Source organism: Lepisma saccharinum, chromosome 20, assembly GCF_977018435.1.
Source record: "Lepisma saccharinum chromosome 20, izLepSacc3.1, whole genome shotgun sequence".
Lineage (NCBI taxonomy): Eukaryota > Metazoa > Arthropoda > Insecta > Zygentoma > Lepismatidae > Lepisma > Lepisma saccharinum.
In genome coordinates this window covers 20,391,194-20,407,277 of record NC_139248.1, presented here as the reverse complement: position 1 = coordinate 20,407,277, position 16,084 = coordinate 20,391,194, and the positions used below count along the sequence as shown (strand labels likewise).

The 16,084-nt window shown below is 38.5% G+C and overlaps 1 protein-coding gene and 1 long non-coding RNA gene across 3 annotated transcripts in view; one reads left to right on the top strand and one right to left on the bottom strand.

Annotated features, from left to right (window-relative positions):
• LOC146003751 (uncharacterized) overlaps positions 1 to 16,084 on the top strand; it is a 138,294-nt gene that overhangs the window by 50,096 nt on the left and 72,114 nt on the right. The window contains exons 4-5 of one of the 2 annotated variants that reach the window (XM_083142157.1): positions 12,992 to 13,147; positions 15,964 to 16,020. In XM_083142157.1, coding sequence (XP_082998283.1) covers positions 12,992 to 13,147; positions 15,964 to 16,020 — 213 coding nt within the window. The remainder of the gene's footprint in view (positions 1 to 12,991; positions 13,148 to 15,963; positions 16,021 to 16,084) is intronic. The other variant, XM_083142158.1, reaches the window with a different exon arrangement.
• Positions 1 to 16,084, bottom strand: part of LOC146003752 (uncharacterized) — a 434,112-nt gene that overhangs the window by 386,931 nt on the left and 31,097 nt on the right. The window lies entirely within an intron of this gene.

The window sequence follows — 16,084 nt, the reverse complement described above, 5'->3', positions numbered from 1 at the left end:
CCGGCTTATCGGGGTTCGGATTAACGAGATTTTACTGTACTCTGAAATCTCATCTTTACATGGATGTACTATAACCATCGTCATTTTGTTTCATAACTGCTTCACAATCATTAAAGCAGCCCCTTGCGATGGAAAATCCAATACTATTGAATAGGCCAAAACCACGTGGCTAGAATGTTTGGACTCAATCGTGCTCAGTTGTCTGCTGCTGACGTCACCACTAATATGGCTCATTAAGGACTCGGAAGTTGAAGACCTAAAAATGTCAAAAAAAGGACCTAAAACGGAAAAAAGGGACGTATAAATGTGATCCAAATTAATTAATAACTTCAGTTTTAATTACATATTTAATGAATATGCCCGGCACCTCCTTATCTGACTTATCTTTGCAGGCGCGTGCTGTCTGGTCGTATACACCGTGCTGAAAGCTTCAAAACAAGAGAAAGCTGCCACTTACAGGGAGACTTTTCAGACAAGTTATGGTTAAAGGACCTTGTACCGTACCTGCTTCAGTCGTCCAAAAATGTTTTTCTCACGTTTCAGGGATGGTTCATATATATATATATATATATATTTTATTTCTTTACTACAGGAAGGATGTTTAAGAGGTGATGGACTGATGATGATTCGAATTGAGAATAGGCATAAAAACCTAGTCGAAAGAAGGTGAAGTTGCAAAACAAAGCCGTTAAGACCTTAAAAAATGCTAAAAAATTACCAATAAGCCAAAAAACGCCGAAAAAGGAAAAAAAGGACAAATAAAACCCACCTTTTTCTGGCCTACAATGACCCAAAATGAACATATATTATGTTGGGCCTCGTCTTCGGACACTAGGGGAAAAAAAGGATATTTCCTCAACTTCCGAGCTTTACTCATTACAGTCCACAGTACATCAGACTTGACAATGCAGGCTTGCTTTGTTCACTTGTATGCTCGACATTTACTGGTTTGAACTCATGGAATTCGAAAGTCAGCCAGATGTTGGTAGTAGTTCTTGTAAGTACAAGAACGTTTTGAAGTGCTATGTGATTTCTATGGAGAAAAACAGGGTGTTGTTAGTTTTATCCGCTGATCGCATTTGGCGCTGCAGTCGAAGTGCAATTCGAAAGAGTTTCGCTTCCAGTCCAAGGCTTCAAGACTGAACTGCGAGACTATTTATTTATTTATTTGAGAAAATTTCAGATACAGCACAGGTGGCCATTTTACACTGAAATTGTCAACAATGAGAAAGCAATAATTATAATAAGCATAAAAATAAAAAATAAAATAAATAAATAAAAATAAATAAGAAATAATTAAGAGTAACAAAACAACATAAAAGTGAATAGCAAATGAACAAAAATAAGTAAGAGATGGCACTATGTGATATTAACTACAAGTATTTCTTCTGATGGAAGACCGAAAGGCAAACTCGGAGGAAAATATATCAATACTTGAGAGGGAGATCATTGTATTGTGCTGCAAGTCTATAAAAGAGAGATCTTTTTTGAATTTCTAGTCTAGGTTTTCTTGCATAAAATAATATTGTGTTGCGTTTTGTGCGCATAGGTACTCTAAAGTGGAATTCCTCAAGGAGTGTGTTGCAGCGGATTTTGCCATTCACAATTTTGTATAAGTAACTGAAATCATTCTGTAAACGTCGCTGATAAGCAGTTTGTAAGTTTAGAAAAGACAAGAGATGCGGAGATGAAAAATTGCGTAATGAGGGAACCCTGTGACGGACTATAGCTAGGAAGAAGTGAAAGACTGAATCGATTCTGGAGAGGTGAGTGGGACATGCCATGGACCAGACGGGAGAGCAGTATTCTATTATTGGGGAGATGAATGATTTGAAGTACAAAGTGAGGGCTGAGATGTCACTAATTTCAGTGAAACGGTAGAGTAAACCTAAGAGACGCATGGCCTTTTTTGTGGTGCATAAAATATGTTCCTCAAATGTGAGCTTTTGGTCGAAAACAATGCCTAGGTCTTTGTGAGAGGATACTGCTTTGATGTTATTGCCAGAGATGGAGTAAGATGACTTTAGCAGATTCTTCTTGAGAAAGATAGTGAGAGTAGTACACTTGTCAGTGTAATGTAAGGTCCCATGTCAGACACCACGAAGTAAATGTTGCTATGTCATTCTGAAGAAGATGAGTATCGTCGGAAGTGGAGATTTCCCTGAAAATTTTACAGTCATCTGCGAAAAGACGGTAATTGCTAGAGGGAGCTGTGAGATATATGAATAATATGAACAAGAGAGGTCCTAGAACACTACCCTGTGGAACTCCAGAGAGGACAGGAAGAAAGTTAGAAACAGTTCCTGGAAGAACGAAACGTTGTTGGCGATCGCTAAGGTAATCTGTGAGAAGGGTGAGAAATTTGCCATGAATGCCATGAATGCCATGCTAGCGAGACCTCCTTGACGGTGTAGCGGTAACATCGTCGCCTTGTAATCAAGGGGCTCCGGGTTCGGTCCACAGTTGAGGCACATAGTGTTTAAAAGCTCAAACTCGAAGGATGCTCACTTCAAGAACGGTCTTGCACCATTCGGACATGGCCTTAGAGGGCAAAAGGGTTACAGCTGATCACACCTGGCCCCCTGGAACATGTGGGGGAGGTGGGAGGAAGCGGGGGTGTTCAACATCCAACCCTCTCAGCGACTACAAATCGAGAAACAAATGCCCCCTCCACGGCCAGTAACTCATGTAAACACTGTCCCATTTGACGTTCCTCCTACGTTGTTCCTCGCCGAACCAATTAGGGTTAAGCCTGAAGCTTGTCGGTCACATAGTCACGTGACGTAACTCGATTTACCGTACCTGACTCCACGTAGTGTAGTAAACAAAGCAGACCCAGCACAGTGAGTGGTGACCTTATCCCCTGTCCATTTCATCACGTTCCTGCATTTGCTAACAAGGTGGCCTGTCTCTGGAACGGGGTAACAATGGATTCTGAGCCGGGAAGTCGAGGAAAATTAAATCTTACGTCCATTGTTCTCTCATGTGCGAGGGTCCATTGAAAATTAATGCATCCGTTTTCTCACCTGTAATTTCCTTCAGGCCACTTCTGACAGTGGGATGCTGCATTGTTGAACCTAGAATAATCTGATTTAGCCAATAAGGCTATGACGTAGCCATTGAACTATAAGATGATCAGGCAAAGTTTCGCATGAGGTATATTAATTTCAATTCTGTCAAAATGTTCGCGAGTATCAGAAAAAAAAGCAAAAGTATGATCTACGTTATGGATTGCTCCTAGTGTCTCATTTGCAAGCAGATCTCTATATTAGTAAATGTATTTCATATTGAGACGACACATCGTGAAAATATTATCCTGGCCATTCCATCGAAGTATTATCGAGATGATGCATCATCAAAATATTACTTAGTTCATAAATCATGGAAATATTATTCAGGTGAGGCACATAGGCGGAGTTCTGGAGGGGCCAGGGGAGCCCTGCCCTCCCCCAACTTAAAAAAATACTAACAAAATAACACACGATTAAGTTCAGTTACTACATTTTTGTTATGAAGCCATACCACAAATCTTGACGTTTGGCATGATGACATGTGCGGTAATTGCACCGCAATAGTGGGTAGTTCTTACAAGTGGGCACTTGTGAGAGGACATTTTCTGCTATGAGGCGAATCCACATCTTGTTGCGTTGCATAATTTAATAATCTTTACTCTGTTGTTAAAACAATTAACTTAGACCATTTGATTGATGTGTACAGTCTGAAGAAAGAAAAACGTAAAATGACTTTGTGTTGAGTTAACAGTTACTGTTGAGGCATCAAAAGAACTTTTCAATTATTTTTTTTTTAATTTCTGACGCTTACTACTGTACCGTAACTTTTTTAAAGTAATACGAGTATTGTATTAATAAAAAAATAATGAAATGCAAAATACAATAATCGTACTGTTTTGCTTCTTTTAAAACTGACAACCAATATACTAATTAATAATTGTTTACTTAAGCGAGGAAATTTAACACTTTCAAATCTAAAAGGTCTAAAACTCAGTGTTTTTAAGTTGCTTTTTTTTAATTTCCGGGGGAAGACCTCCGGACCCCTTATAAACTAGGTGATATTCAATAACCCTCAGGTACGTCAGCTTCTCCTAGAGTCTGGCCCCCCCAAAGCAAAAGCTCAAACTCCACCCATGGTGAGGCATCATGGAAATATTATCTAGGTGATATATCGTGAAAATATTATTTAGATGATGCTTCATGAAAATATTATGTACGCGATGTATCATACATATATCGGTGCGATTCATCCTGGATATAATATCACGCGGATGTTTTCCAAGAGACATGAAAATGATATTAAGGCTATACACCATGAAGACATTACCAAGCCGATGCATTATGGCAATATTATCAAGGGGTCGCATCAAGTAATTATTGAGGCGATGCTTTAAGGAAATAGATGGCGCAGTGGTAGCGTCGTCGCCTTGTAATCAAGGGGTCCCGGGTTCGATACCCGTTGGAAGCACAAGTTGTTCGGATCCCACTTAATACTGTAGGTCCAGTCCCGATTAGCCTTACTGTGCATAAAGTGGACTTAAAGCACCAAATCAACCAACCAAGCTCTAAGGAAATATCATTCATATGGTACATCGAGGAATATTGCACAGAGTGGTATTTGTATGTTGCACCTGCCTCCCTCGTTGTAGTAAATTTTTGACCATTCAGGAGGATATTATAGAGACCAATGTAGCAACCTCCCCGATGGCGTGGTAGCCGGACAATCGCGATTGCGGACAATTGCGATGAACACAGTTAGAAGTGTAAGTGCGGGTGGACAATTGCGATGGCATTTTAAATCTTATATCAAATTGAACACCTCCTTCCAAACCTCTTACAAGAGAATTATGTGAAATTTTGATATATGCGGCTGGGAATTTGGTTCAATCAAGTTTTTGGTCATGGGCTAGAGCCAACAGATACCTTTTGAAGTGGCCCGTTTCCTCATATGTGCGAATACACTTCCCAACTCTCTCGTCCATTATAATGTCACGCTTCTTTCTTTTATGACCTTCAACATTAAGTTCCATCCGCATGTACTTGATGTTGGTGTCTTCTGCTTGGCTCTTGAGGTAGGCCGGAACATCATGAATTTTTGGATGCTGTCTTCCAAGCCACCCATTTTGTTGTTCCAATCTTCTACAGCATTATTAGTTCTGTGGCGCCTTTGGTTAGGTTAGGTTAGTTCCTGATCGTCGCAATTGTCCTACCATTATTGTAAAATGACCTTCAAAGTCAAAATCATCGCAAGTGTCCTAGATTCGATGGTGTAGTGGTAACGTCATCACCTTGTAATCAAAAAGTCCCGTGTTCCATACCCAGTGGAGACATATAGTGGACAGCCCCAATCCCACCACTCACTGACATAAATGTTCTCCATGAAGGAAGCCCCGGAGGCGAAAAACGCCCGATTACGACCCCCCATGAAATCGTCCCAAAAGACCGAGAAAATTAAAAAATTACTCAATCGGCCCTTTTTTAAGGGTAAAAATGCCCTTTTTTCACGTCCCTAGCAACCGTTTCCAGGGGCATTTTTTTGCAGCACACATTGTTTCCTTCAATTCTTCATTGTCGAGATACATTATATTTCTCACAGATCAATAAGAGATGAATCAACTCCTGGTTAGAAAAGGTATTTCAAACAAGGGTGACCTCTACTGCATAAGGAGTTTCAGCCCAGATACAATTACGCATAGGCATATTAGTAAACTCAATGCGAAAATATTTACATCGTCCTTGTTTTAATTAAATGTTTAGAGGTATAATATCAAACAATTATTTAGAGTGTTTGCAGTGCTTGTTGTTCACCATGGAAACGGACGTTGCTAAGGAACTTATGGAAAGTTTATTATCACCCCGAAAACTACTGTAAGTGAATTATGCTAGACTTTTCGTATTTCAAAATTCAAGCGTCAGAATTTATTACAGAGGCAAGGTAGGAATTTGAGGGAAATAAAGGAAAATATTAAATTTCCAATTACGTTTAAAAATGTGAAAATGACAAAAGACGTAAATATTGCATTCCAATTTAGTGTCGCTATTGAATTCGTATATGCAAGACATCCAGCTAATAATCTTCAAACAGTTATTACTTACTCAGTTTATTATTAAGAAAATAGACAATAATACTTTGAATATTTGTGCCTTACACACATAAAGTTACTTTCTAAACTTTTCAGATTAGCGAACTTATACACTTGTTCCCCTTCATCCAATACAACATGCAGACATTTTACCCCATCTATAATATGATTACGCCCACAACGTGGCCAAAGGTCATGCATGCGAGCGTACAAGACGTGGCCAAAGGCCACGTCGAAAGTACGCGAGTTGTATGAGTACAGATGAGAATATTCATGAAAATATATGTAGATGATACGTCGTGAAAAGGCTGCCAATATCATGACACAGAAAACGTACCAGTGTACGCATCCGCGACCCCCCAATGATTTCGACCCTCGTTGTAGGAAACTTTTGTGCAAATTCAGCACAGAGAAGCCTTGCCTCATTGGAAACACGAACCAATGACCCTCAATGCCTTTCCCTGAATTACTTACCCATTGATTAGAGTGGTTACCCCGAACCTTGAACCGGGCCGTGACAGGTCATCTGTACGAACGTATGGAAAGGTGGTGAAAGGGCTCATTGTATCGCCAATGTCACATTTTTCCTAACAAAACACGATTGTCGAGGCTCGAAGCTCAAAATCCACGAATAGAAGCTGGGGATTGACTGTCCCTTTTGACTGCACGGTTCAATGAACCCTGCCGTTTGGTTTCATTCTGTGATTACACTTTCTCTCTCTCTGTCTCCGCAAACAATTACCAACCGCCAAAACGCTTGTGTACAAAACCCCAATTGCGTCATCTCTTCTGTGAAATCGTGTATTTCGTTACTGATTGCGGTTTGCACTAATGGATGTATACCGAAGCACAATGAAGTTTTCAAAAATTTACATCCGGCCATTAGAACGCACGTGGTCATTTTTTTAGGAGATCTAAAAGAAACAAGATATCCCCCAACAGTTTTGAGGTATCCCACTATGAAAATAATATATATAATTACCAATTATATTAGAAGAGAAAATACTGTATTTTATTACAAAATTATGAAATTGTAACATTATGAATTGTAATAACAGATTTAACTGGTGCGTAGCTAAACATCTAAAAATGCAAAGTTTAATCTACGGCAAATTCGTCAGGATGCTTATTAAACTAGACGCACAGACACACACCACACATACATACATGCAGGGATAGACAAAACTAAAAATAATTCAGACGTTCTGGGGAGCGAGCATTTTTTTTAAAAAAATATTATTATCATTATTTTGCAAATGGGATCTAAGAAAACCATGAATTAGACTAATATAGAGCTACATATTTTGAAATGCAACCTTAAAACAACTAATTTATTAAAAGACTGGATTAAAAGGAATTAGTAACTATTTCGCCGGAGGGGCCTTCGGAAAAATTCTATGTACACATTGCTCTACTGTTAACAGGTAGAGGCACATTGTACTGTGGTTCGGATCCCACTCTAAACTGTAGGTCCAATCCCGATTAGCCCATCTGTGCATGAAGTGGACTTAACACAAGAATAATATCGGTAACAGCATGAATAACTATGTTGTACATTGTAATATATTACCGACTCCACTACAACACTGCAGATGTAAAAATTCGGCTAACAACAGTGCAAACATTTATGACGGTATGTTTGTTATTCTGATTCAATGATACTCTGAATGCAGAAAACACACTGTACTCATTATTTTTTTTTAAAAAAAAAATAGAAATTTCAGTAAGCGAACTCGAAATATGAAAATTCAGTTGCCATGGCGACCAGGCGCCCTGTATTTTTCTACCCCTCCATTCATACATACACAATGCTGTTTTCGAGGAAACATACACATCATTATTAATAACAACTTTAGGAAAACATCCACCCAAACACACTCATACACATACATACATATACACACACATATGCCGGCCCCTGTGGCGGAGTGGTTAGCACATCGCGCTACGACGCTAGGGGCCCCGGGTTCGAATCCTGGCCTGGGCATGGATGTTTCTGAGCGTCCATTCATCAATTTCATCATCTCATCCCCCATTCCCCATCTTCGCAAATTAGCCAAAAGTGGCACAAAAAGCGAAGTAAAATAAATCAAATCAAAAGACACACACACACACACACACACACACACACAAAGGTAGAAATAAAACTGTGTTGGGAAGAGAGTTGGTGAAAGAATGAATGAATGGTTTGATTTATTTTTACTTCGCTTTTCTGCCACTTGTAGCTAATCGCGACGAGTTATGAAAGTACTTGCCTGCTAAAAGATGTACTGGAAGAATAGTCAATGGGGAAATAATTCGGCGAGGAAGAAAATATTAACTAACAGATGATATTAAAGGGGATCGAACCCGAGACAAAAATATAAAATGATGGACCGAAAGATATAGCTAATATAGTAACATTACGTAATATAAGAACTCTATGTTCACTTGGCCTGTGGGGACCAGGCAACATAGTGAACAATCGAAATATCTCGAAAGTAAGTAATGATACAAGCATAATTTACAACAAGTAAAATACGCGTGACGAGATTATACCATCTTTCTTGGAGCACGCATGACGTCGGGACCTCCTAGCGGAAGTTTGACGAACTAAAAAATAAAGCCATTCCGCGAACCAATTGACCAAACCTCAGACACCGACAAACAAGAGAAGACAGTGACGTGCGTTCAGTGGTAAGAGTCTACACGATAGAAAGCTTTACCGAGATCAATATGGACCCTGAAGCATGCAAATATACACATATGCCCGTTGAAGAAGAGATCAACTCCATCTGTTGACCGTTCCCGATGCCCTCTTCAATCCCTTCTCTACCCTTAGGGCGACCTCGGAAGGGCTCTAAGAATAAGAGAGCCTATTCCACAGCGTGGCACATTCAAACAGAAACGATATTTGTTCTCGGGTTTCCTTTTGGGAAGACGCCAAACCATATCAAAAGGAAACTTTTGTTCCGATATCTGCTCATCCCTATTTCCACATTCAATATTTTTTTTTCTTCCGATCGAACGGGCTGGAAGATGAAACGGTTATGGTCTATATAAATATGTGATCTCTTTTTCAGGAGGAAAAATAGGAAAAGGAGAATTCTTGAGAATTTTTTTACCTCAAGTAGTGATCTGGTTTCTTTCATATTTCACATCTCAACAAAGAGATGCTTACAACTAACTCTATATAAAGTTGTTTTGATGCATCCTTGGGTTTATGGGGGCAAATGATAATCAAATATGATCCTTAGGATTTGATTCATTTTTGTTATTTAGCGTCGCTTTTCTGCCCTTTTGGCTTATCGCAGCGATGAGGATGATGTGATGAAACTGATGAAGGGACACTCATAAAGAACACCCGTGTCCAGACCGTTAATCGAAACCGGGACGCTTGACGTCGTAGCGCGCTGTGCTAAACACTACGTCAAGAAGGTTGGCACACAATATCCTTATCCATATAAGTATTTCAGAAATCACCAGAGCTATACTCCGTCCCAGCTAACTGTGGAGCAGGCAAACGATAACAACTCTCTGCGCAATTAGTGACGCGAGATGGCTCAACCAATGAACATGTGAGAGGAACGGAATTGCGTGGATTGGAATAAAGCGACTGAAGTTACCAGACTTCCCATCAGTGTCTACTGCTTCGCTCCGACTAATAGACTTCCCTCGCTTCTCTGACGCTATGTGCAGCCTTGCTCCACAGTTAGCTGGGACAGTGTATACGAAACCAGTATCAGGCCACTGATAAAACTTGCAAATGGTAGAAATAATAATAAAAATAATGGTTAGGATTGTCATTTTACAATAATAACTAATATAAACTGATAAATATAAACGAATTTTATTCCAAATTCATTATTATTTAGTCTCTTAAGCATGCCAGAAATCTCCCTAAAAGAAATCGAAAAAGCCATCAAGAAACTCAAACCAAAAAGAGCAGCTGGACCGGACCTCATCCCCCCTACGTTATTAAAGGTTGCTCAGAGGCGCTCAAGTTCCCTCTCCACACCCTCTTTAATTTAATCTTGAAAACAGAAAAATTCCCCGCAAGTTGGAAAACGACGGAGATTTGTCCAATCCCGAAAGCAGCAGATAAGACAGACATAAGTAACTACAGACCAATCGCAAAACTGTCAGCTCCAGCTAAACTCTTTGAGCGAATAATTTATAATCATATTTACTCGCATGTAAAACCTATACATTCTCCACACCAGCATGGATTTGTACAAAACCGTTCAACTGTGACTAATCTCGTCGAATTAACAAATTACGTTGCGTCAACTATTGACGATAAAGGACAGGTCGACTTTTCAAAGGCCTTCGACACGGTACACCACGATACTTTAATTCAGAAACTAGCTTACATCTGCCTCTCGCCGCAACTTATAAAACTATTTGCTTCATATTTACAGAATAGACGACAATATGTCATGCATCAAGGACTAAGGTACTCCTATTACTTAGCCAGCTCCGGTGTCCCCCAAGGTTCGAACCTAGGCCCCCTGCTGTACTTGATTTTCATTAACGATTTACCAGATGCACTAAAAAACTCCGAAAAATTAATCTTTGCTGACGATGTCAAAATTTTCAAACAAATTAAAAGTGATCACGACTGCACGAAATTACAAGACGAACTTAACGAAGTACTTGATTGGTGCAAGAACAACAAGGTTAATCTCAATCTCAAGAAATGCAAAGTAGTGTCATTCACACGTAACAAACATCCCATCCAATACTCATATAACATTTCCGATTTAGAAATCCTAAGAGAGAATACCGTAACTGATCTTGGAGTCACATTTGACAAAGTTTTAAATTTCCAGACACACACTGCGCCAATCCTCAGTGAAGCGCACAGGAACCTAGGATTTGTGATGAGAATGGGTAGCCAGTTTAAGAAAAAAGAAACCTTTTTGCTACTTTACTATACATTTGTCAGATCAAAACTTGAATATGCCTCAGTCGTTTGGGACCCGTTATTTATAAAGGAAATCGAAAAAATAGAGAAACTCCAAAATAAATTCTTAAGGTATTTAGTATATTAATTAGATGGCATTTATCCAAAATTCACTTCGGGTGATATCATACGCAACATGCTGAGTGTCCCGTCTCTTGAAAAAAGAAGACAGGTGCACCAGTTAACTCCTATGCACTTATCGCAAAAATAAACTTTTATGTTCCATACTCAAAATTCAGACCCAGAAATTATCTCTTCCAAATTTCACGCGGTAGAACCAGGATGGCTGAAACTGGTCCCATGAGGAGGATGTGCGCGTTGTACAATATAGTCTCCAATAATACCCCTGACATTGATCTATTTAGACCTCAAAGCAAACATATTATGTGAACCCTGTATATAATAGATTTGTAACCAAATATGTTGGATACTTTATGATATACCACCCTTGTATTATATATTGTTGTTATGTAATGATTATTCTGTTCCGTCTTATACGCACTTATTTTCTACTTGTCTTTGTTGTTTTCTCTTACCAATTCTTAATTACTTGTTTTGTCAATATGTATGTAAACTGAACTCAGTTAACCTCAAAACACTGTAACTGGGCATTTGCCTCTAGTGTTTAATAAATAAATAAAATTAAAAAAACAAAACAAAAAAAAAACTATAATATTTATCTCGAGTGTCCTGTGTTTGATACCCGGTGGAGGCACATAGTGGTTCGGATCCCACTTTAAACTGTAGGTCCAGTCCCGATTAGCCTTACTGTGCATAAAGTGGACTTAAAACACCAAACCAATCCAATGCTTTTTTGGAAATAAAAATGAACGGTGGTTTGGTGGGGTCGGAACTGTTCGACTCCCGCCCCCCTCCCGACGCTTGATGGGTTACTGATATTCTAGATCTATTCTAGATCTGTCCTTTCTTGGCAACAATCGAAAACAATCGGTACTTATCGATTTCTCAGAAACCACAAAAGAAATAAAATCAAAAGAATCACAAAATTGAAATAAATCTGCCAAATACATATCTATAACAAAGGTAGAGCCAATCTAATATTAGTTCTCAGTTTGAATATTTACGAAACTATGAATGCTACAACGATAACATTTTGTGCAATGGAATCGGATTTAAACTCTAATTTATTATAATATAAATTGTCCTCATTATCCAGTAGTTCCTCCGTGCGGTCTCAGGCGCTATACTTCGGATTCCGACTGCGGGACGGCATGGGTTCGAGTCCATCTGGGTTTTCGGCCCGTGTATAGGACCAGTAGCAACCAACCATCGGGAGGAAATTGGAGAGCTACGATCGAGTAGCGTAACCCGGTCTGGAAAATCTCCTATTGCGGTTCGACGCGCTGACCCCACGTCTCCACACCTCTAGGTAGGATTGTGGGATGTAGACTGGCAGTCGGGAGATAGACCAAGGCTGTAGCAACGCTGTAACAAATTAATCGGTGGATATATAAATTTCTCACTAGTATCTATGCAGTATATCGCGGTTACATTGAAAATGCGGCTCTGTAGAACAACATGCTCTAAATAAAAACCACACACCTACACATCGAATATAACAGAATGATGTATTTTTTTGTTAAAATGACCTCTTAAAGATAAATTGTACTGATACTGAAAATTTTGGGATACATATTGTTTTCTAGCTCAAAGTCTAAACTGTTTTACTTGTCTATTCCACAAATATGGCACATTACAGTATCGTCTGTCCCATAAAATCATTAAATATGACACTTAGATCAGATAACAGAATCGATCTGCAATATTTGTCAATGTTCCATTACTTTTCGATCGACCCTCGTAATTTTACATAATCAAAAACTTGAATTCAGATTTTTTCCTCATAATCATGTAGTATACACCAAATATTACTCTTCTTATAAAATTTCGGTTCTAAAATAGTATTAATGCATGCTCTTTTGTTCCTGCAGCCCTCTGTAGTATATCGCCACCTGAATGAGGACTTCAATTTGAAAGACGCCATCAGAACAAGGGACAGAGATCCGGACACATCCCACCAGCACCCAAAGCACAAGGGAACGCCACCCGTACCACACATTTCGCACCACGTGCACCACAGACACCATGTAAGTGTTCACATACAGTAGACTCTCGATTTCACGTTAACGCGTGACAAAGCTTATCAGAAATAGGCTCCTCAGGCTCAAAATATTACTATAATTAGATACGTTTATGCAAATTATTTCCACCAAAATAATATAATTTAGTAAAGGAAAAAGAAATGATGGGAAATTTATTTCAGTTGTAAAATATTATATACGCTGTTACAAAAGTTACACACACAAACACATGCACACAACAGGTTAAATAAACATGACTAATAATAAGTCTCAAAGGGCACACATATTTAGATAATAAAAAATATTAACTATTTATTGCGTATTAACTGATAAATTAGAATTAAAGTTGAAGTAACAAGAAGGAACTACTAACGAAATAAATTAGAATATCAATACTACCGACATCTTTAAATCACTTTGAAATTAAATATTATCTTGCAATGATTGTAATGAGTAATATTATAGTATAGACTCACCTAGGAAGTACGCAAATAAAAAATATATTTCACAAGTAACAAGGAATTAATGTATACGGGAATTTTATCAGCGTGTTTGTAGGGTAAAGACCCCGAATATGAGACCCTTTTGGTAGAATTCGATTTACTTGTTAATTAAAACATAAACGATTTATGTTTTTTTTTTAAATATATTTTGTAGGGAGTCTATTTCACGATACAAGGTATTGGAATATAAAAAAAAGTAACAATCATAAATTATAAACAAAAAAAATGAACACAAGTGCTACTAAGCTATTTTTATAGGGGGTACCGAATAAGAGACCCCGACCTTGTTTGGGTTATATAAATCATTTGAATCTTTGAACTAAATTATTTTTTAAATAAATGAACTAAGTTATTTTCTTACCCAACTATAAGTGAAACAATATTACTTTTACACCATGTTTAAAAAGATTAGGCTATTCTAAAAAAGAAACTGACTATTTTTACCATGCTAAAAATACAAAACAAAATGTTCCTTCTATGGTATCCTAGTAGCTGTCCTGTTGTCATCAAAATTGGTTTACTTCAAATGAAACTGTGAAAAGACCTACATTGTGTTACACATGAAGTAGCTACCTGGTAGAAACTAAGTTCATAATGCGTTTACTTTTGATTTTTGCACATCGGACACACAAATGTGTCATCTGCACCACAATGAGCATGAGCTCACTTGTAACAACGTGTGCACTTTACCCACTCTTCACCACATTGATCTTTGGAATACGATGAACCACAAAATACACATTCTGCACCATCTTCATCTAATTCTAAAATGTCAGACGATTCTGCTAATGAGAAAGATTCTTCCGACTTATCTGTGGATTCTTCACATTTCTTTGATAAAACCTTCCTCTTCTAACGTGAAGTAGAACGCGAGTAATCTGATTGCTGCTTTTTTTTTACCTCAGTAGGCTTCCTACTGTGAGTGCCTGTAACACCCCTACCAAACAGGTTCTTCTTCACTTCCTTCTTACATTTCTTCGAATGATCTGTCTTTTTTTCTATGGTGTTGTTGTTATAACTACTGGTTGATTCACTACGCGAGATTTCCCGGAGTTGGTAAGAGGTGGGCTGTCTAGTGTGGGCAGTGGCCCAATGTCTTCTGGCATTACAATGGCATCGTCATCAGGGGTGGTACTGTTGAAGACTGCGTAGCCTCAATAGGACTGCTTTCAGGCTCCTTTTCCTGTTCAAGTTCGCCTAACCTGCTGCAGCTTGGTTGGGGATCCACGTCACTTTAGGGTAGTTCAACTGACTGACCTATCACATCCCTCTTTTCTTTTAGAGCTGACAGAGTGTATTGCAAAATCTTCATCACGAAAAATGTATCTATTACAAGGGAATAAACCAGTCTTTCGAAATGCATTAACAGATGTTTCCATAGTAGCAGCTCTGTTGTATGCACCTGACAATATTCTGGCAATTTTAGTTATTTTTAGTGGTTTTCCTGGACTCTGATGCAACCATGTTTCAACTTCTTGCGCGAAAAAATGTTTTGAAGGGAAACATGAAACCTACGCCTAGAGGCAGCATTTTATGCGTCGAGTGTGGCGGTAAACAGATAATAGAAACATTGTGTTCTTTCGCTTTTTCAATCACTGCTATATTTCTTACGTGGGAGTAGTGACCGTCTAAAACCAGAAGCACAGGTTCTTGGTAACATAATTGCAACGTAACTCCCAATTTAGGAAAACCAATGATGAAAATCAACGTAAAATATTAGATATATTTTGTGACTCCTAATATGAGACCCTTCATTATTATGGTAGTCCTATTATGAGACCGGTCTCATATATTGAACCTCTTCCAGGTCTCATAATAGGACCTTCGCAGGGTAAACAAATGAACAACGCTATCTCTCTTACAAGTGGACGAAAACTAGCAACTAATTACATGGTACAACACACACACTCACCACTACGAAACACTGTAAAAAGGGGATCAGTAAGAAATTACCTTATCCATTTTCAGCAGCTAATTTCCAAACTGCAGCAAAATTTCCACGAGCACGCATTCTTTTTCACATTCGCTGCGAATCCAACTCTACACACAAGAAGCTCACGTGACTTCCAGTGCTATGGCGCGATTCCTTCTTCTGTTTCAGCTTCTTTCCGCTAGGGTGCAGCTCTTTGTTTACGAGATACATGGGGGTCTCATTTTAGGTGCCTATCCTCATATTCGGGGTCTTTACCCTATTATTAATATATATATTAACTTCAGATTTTTTTACGATAGTAAAAAAATGCGAAGGTGGAAAATAATTTATGAATGAACAAAAATAACAAATAAGCCTAGTTTACGTCTAAAGTTATTTTATTTCAGGAATACCCTTTATTCTACGGACCGCACGAAGAACATTACTACTATCCTTCATTAAAAGTGAGTATATTATCAATACCCTTAATTTGAAGTCAATAGTAATAGAAAATAATCTTAGAGCATT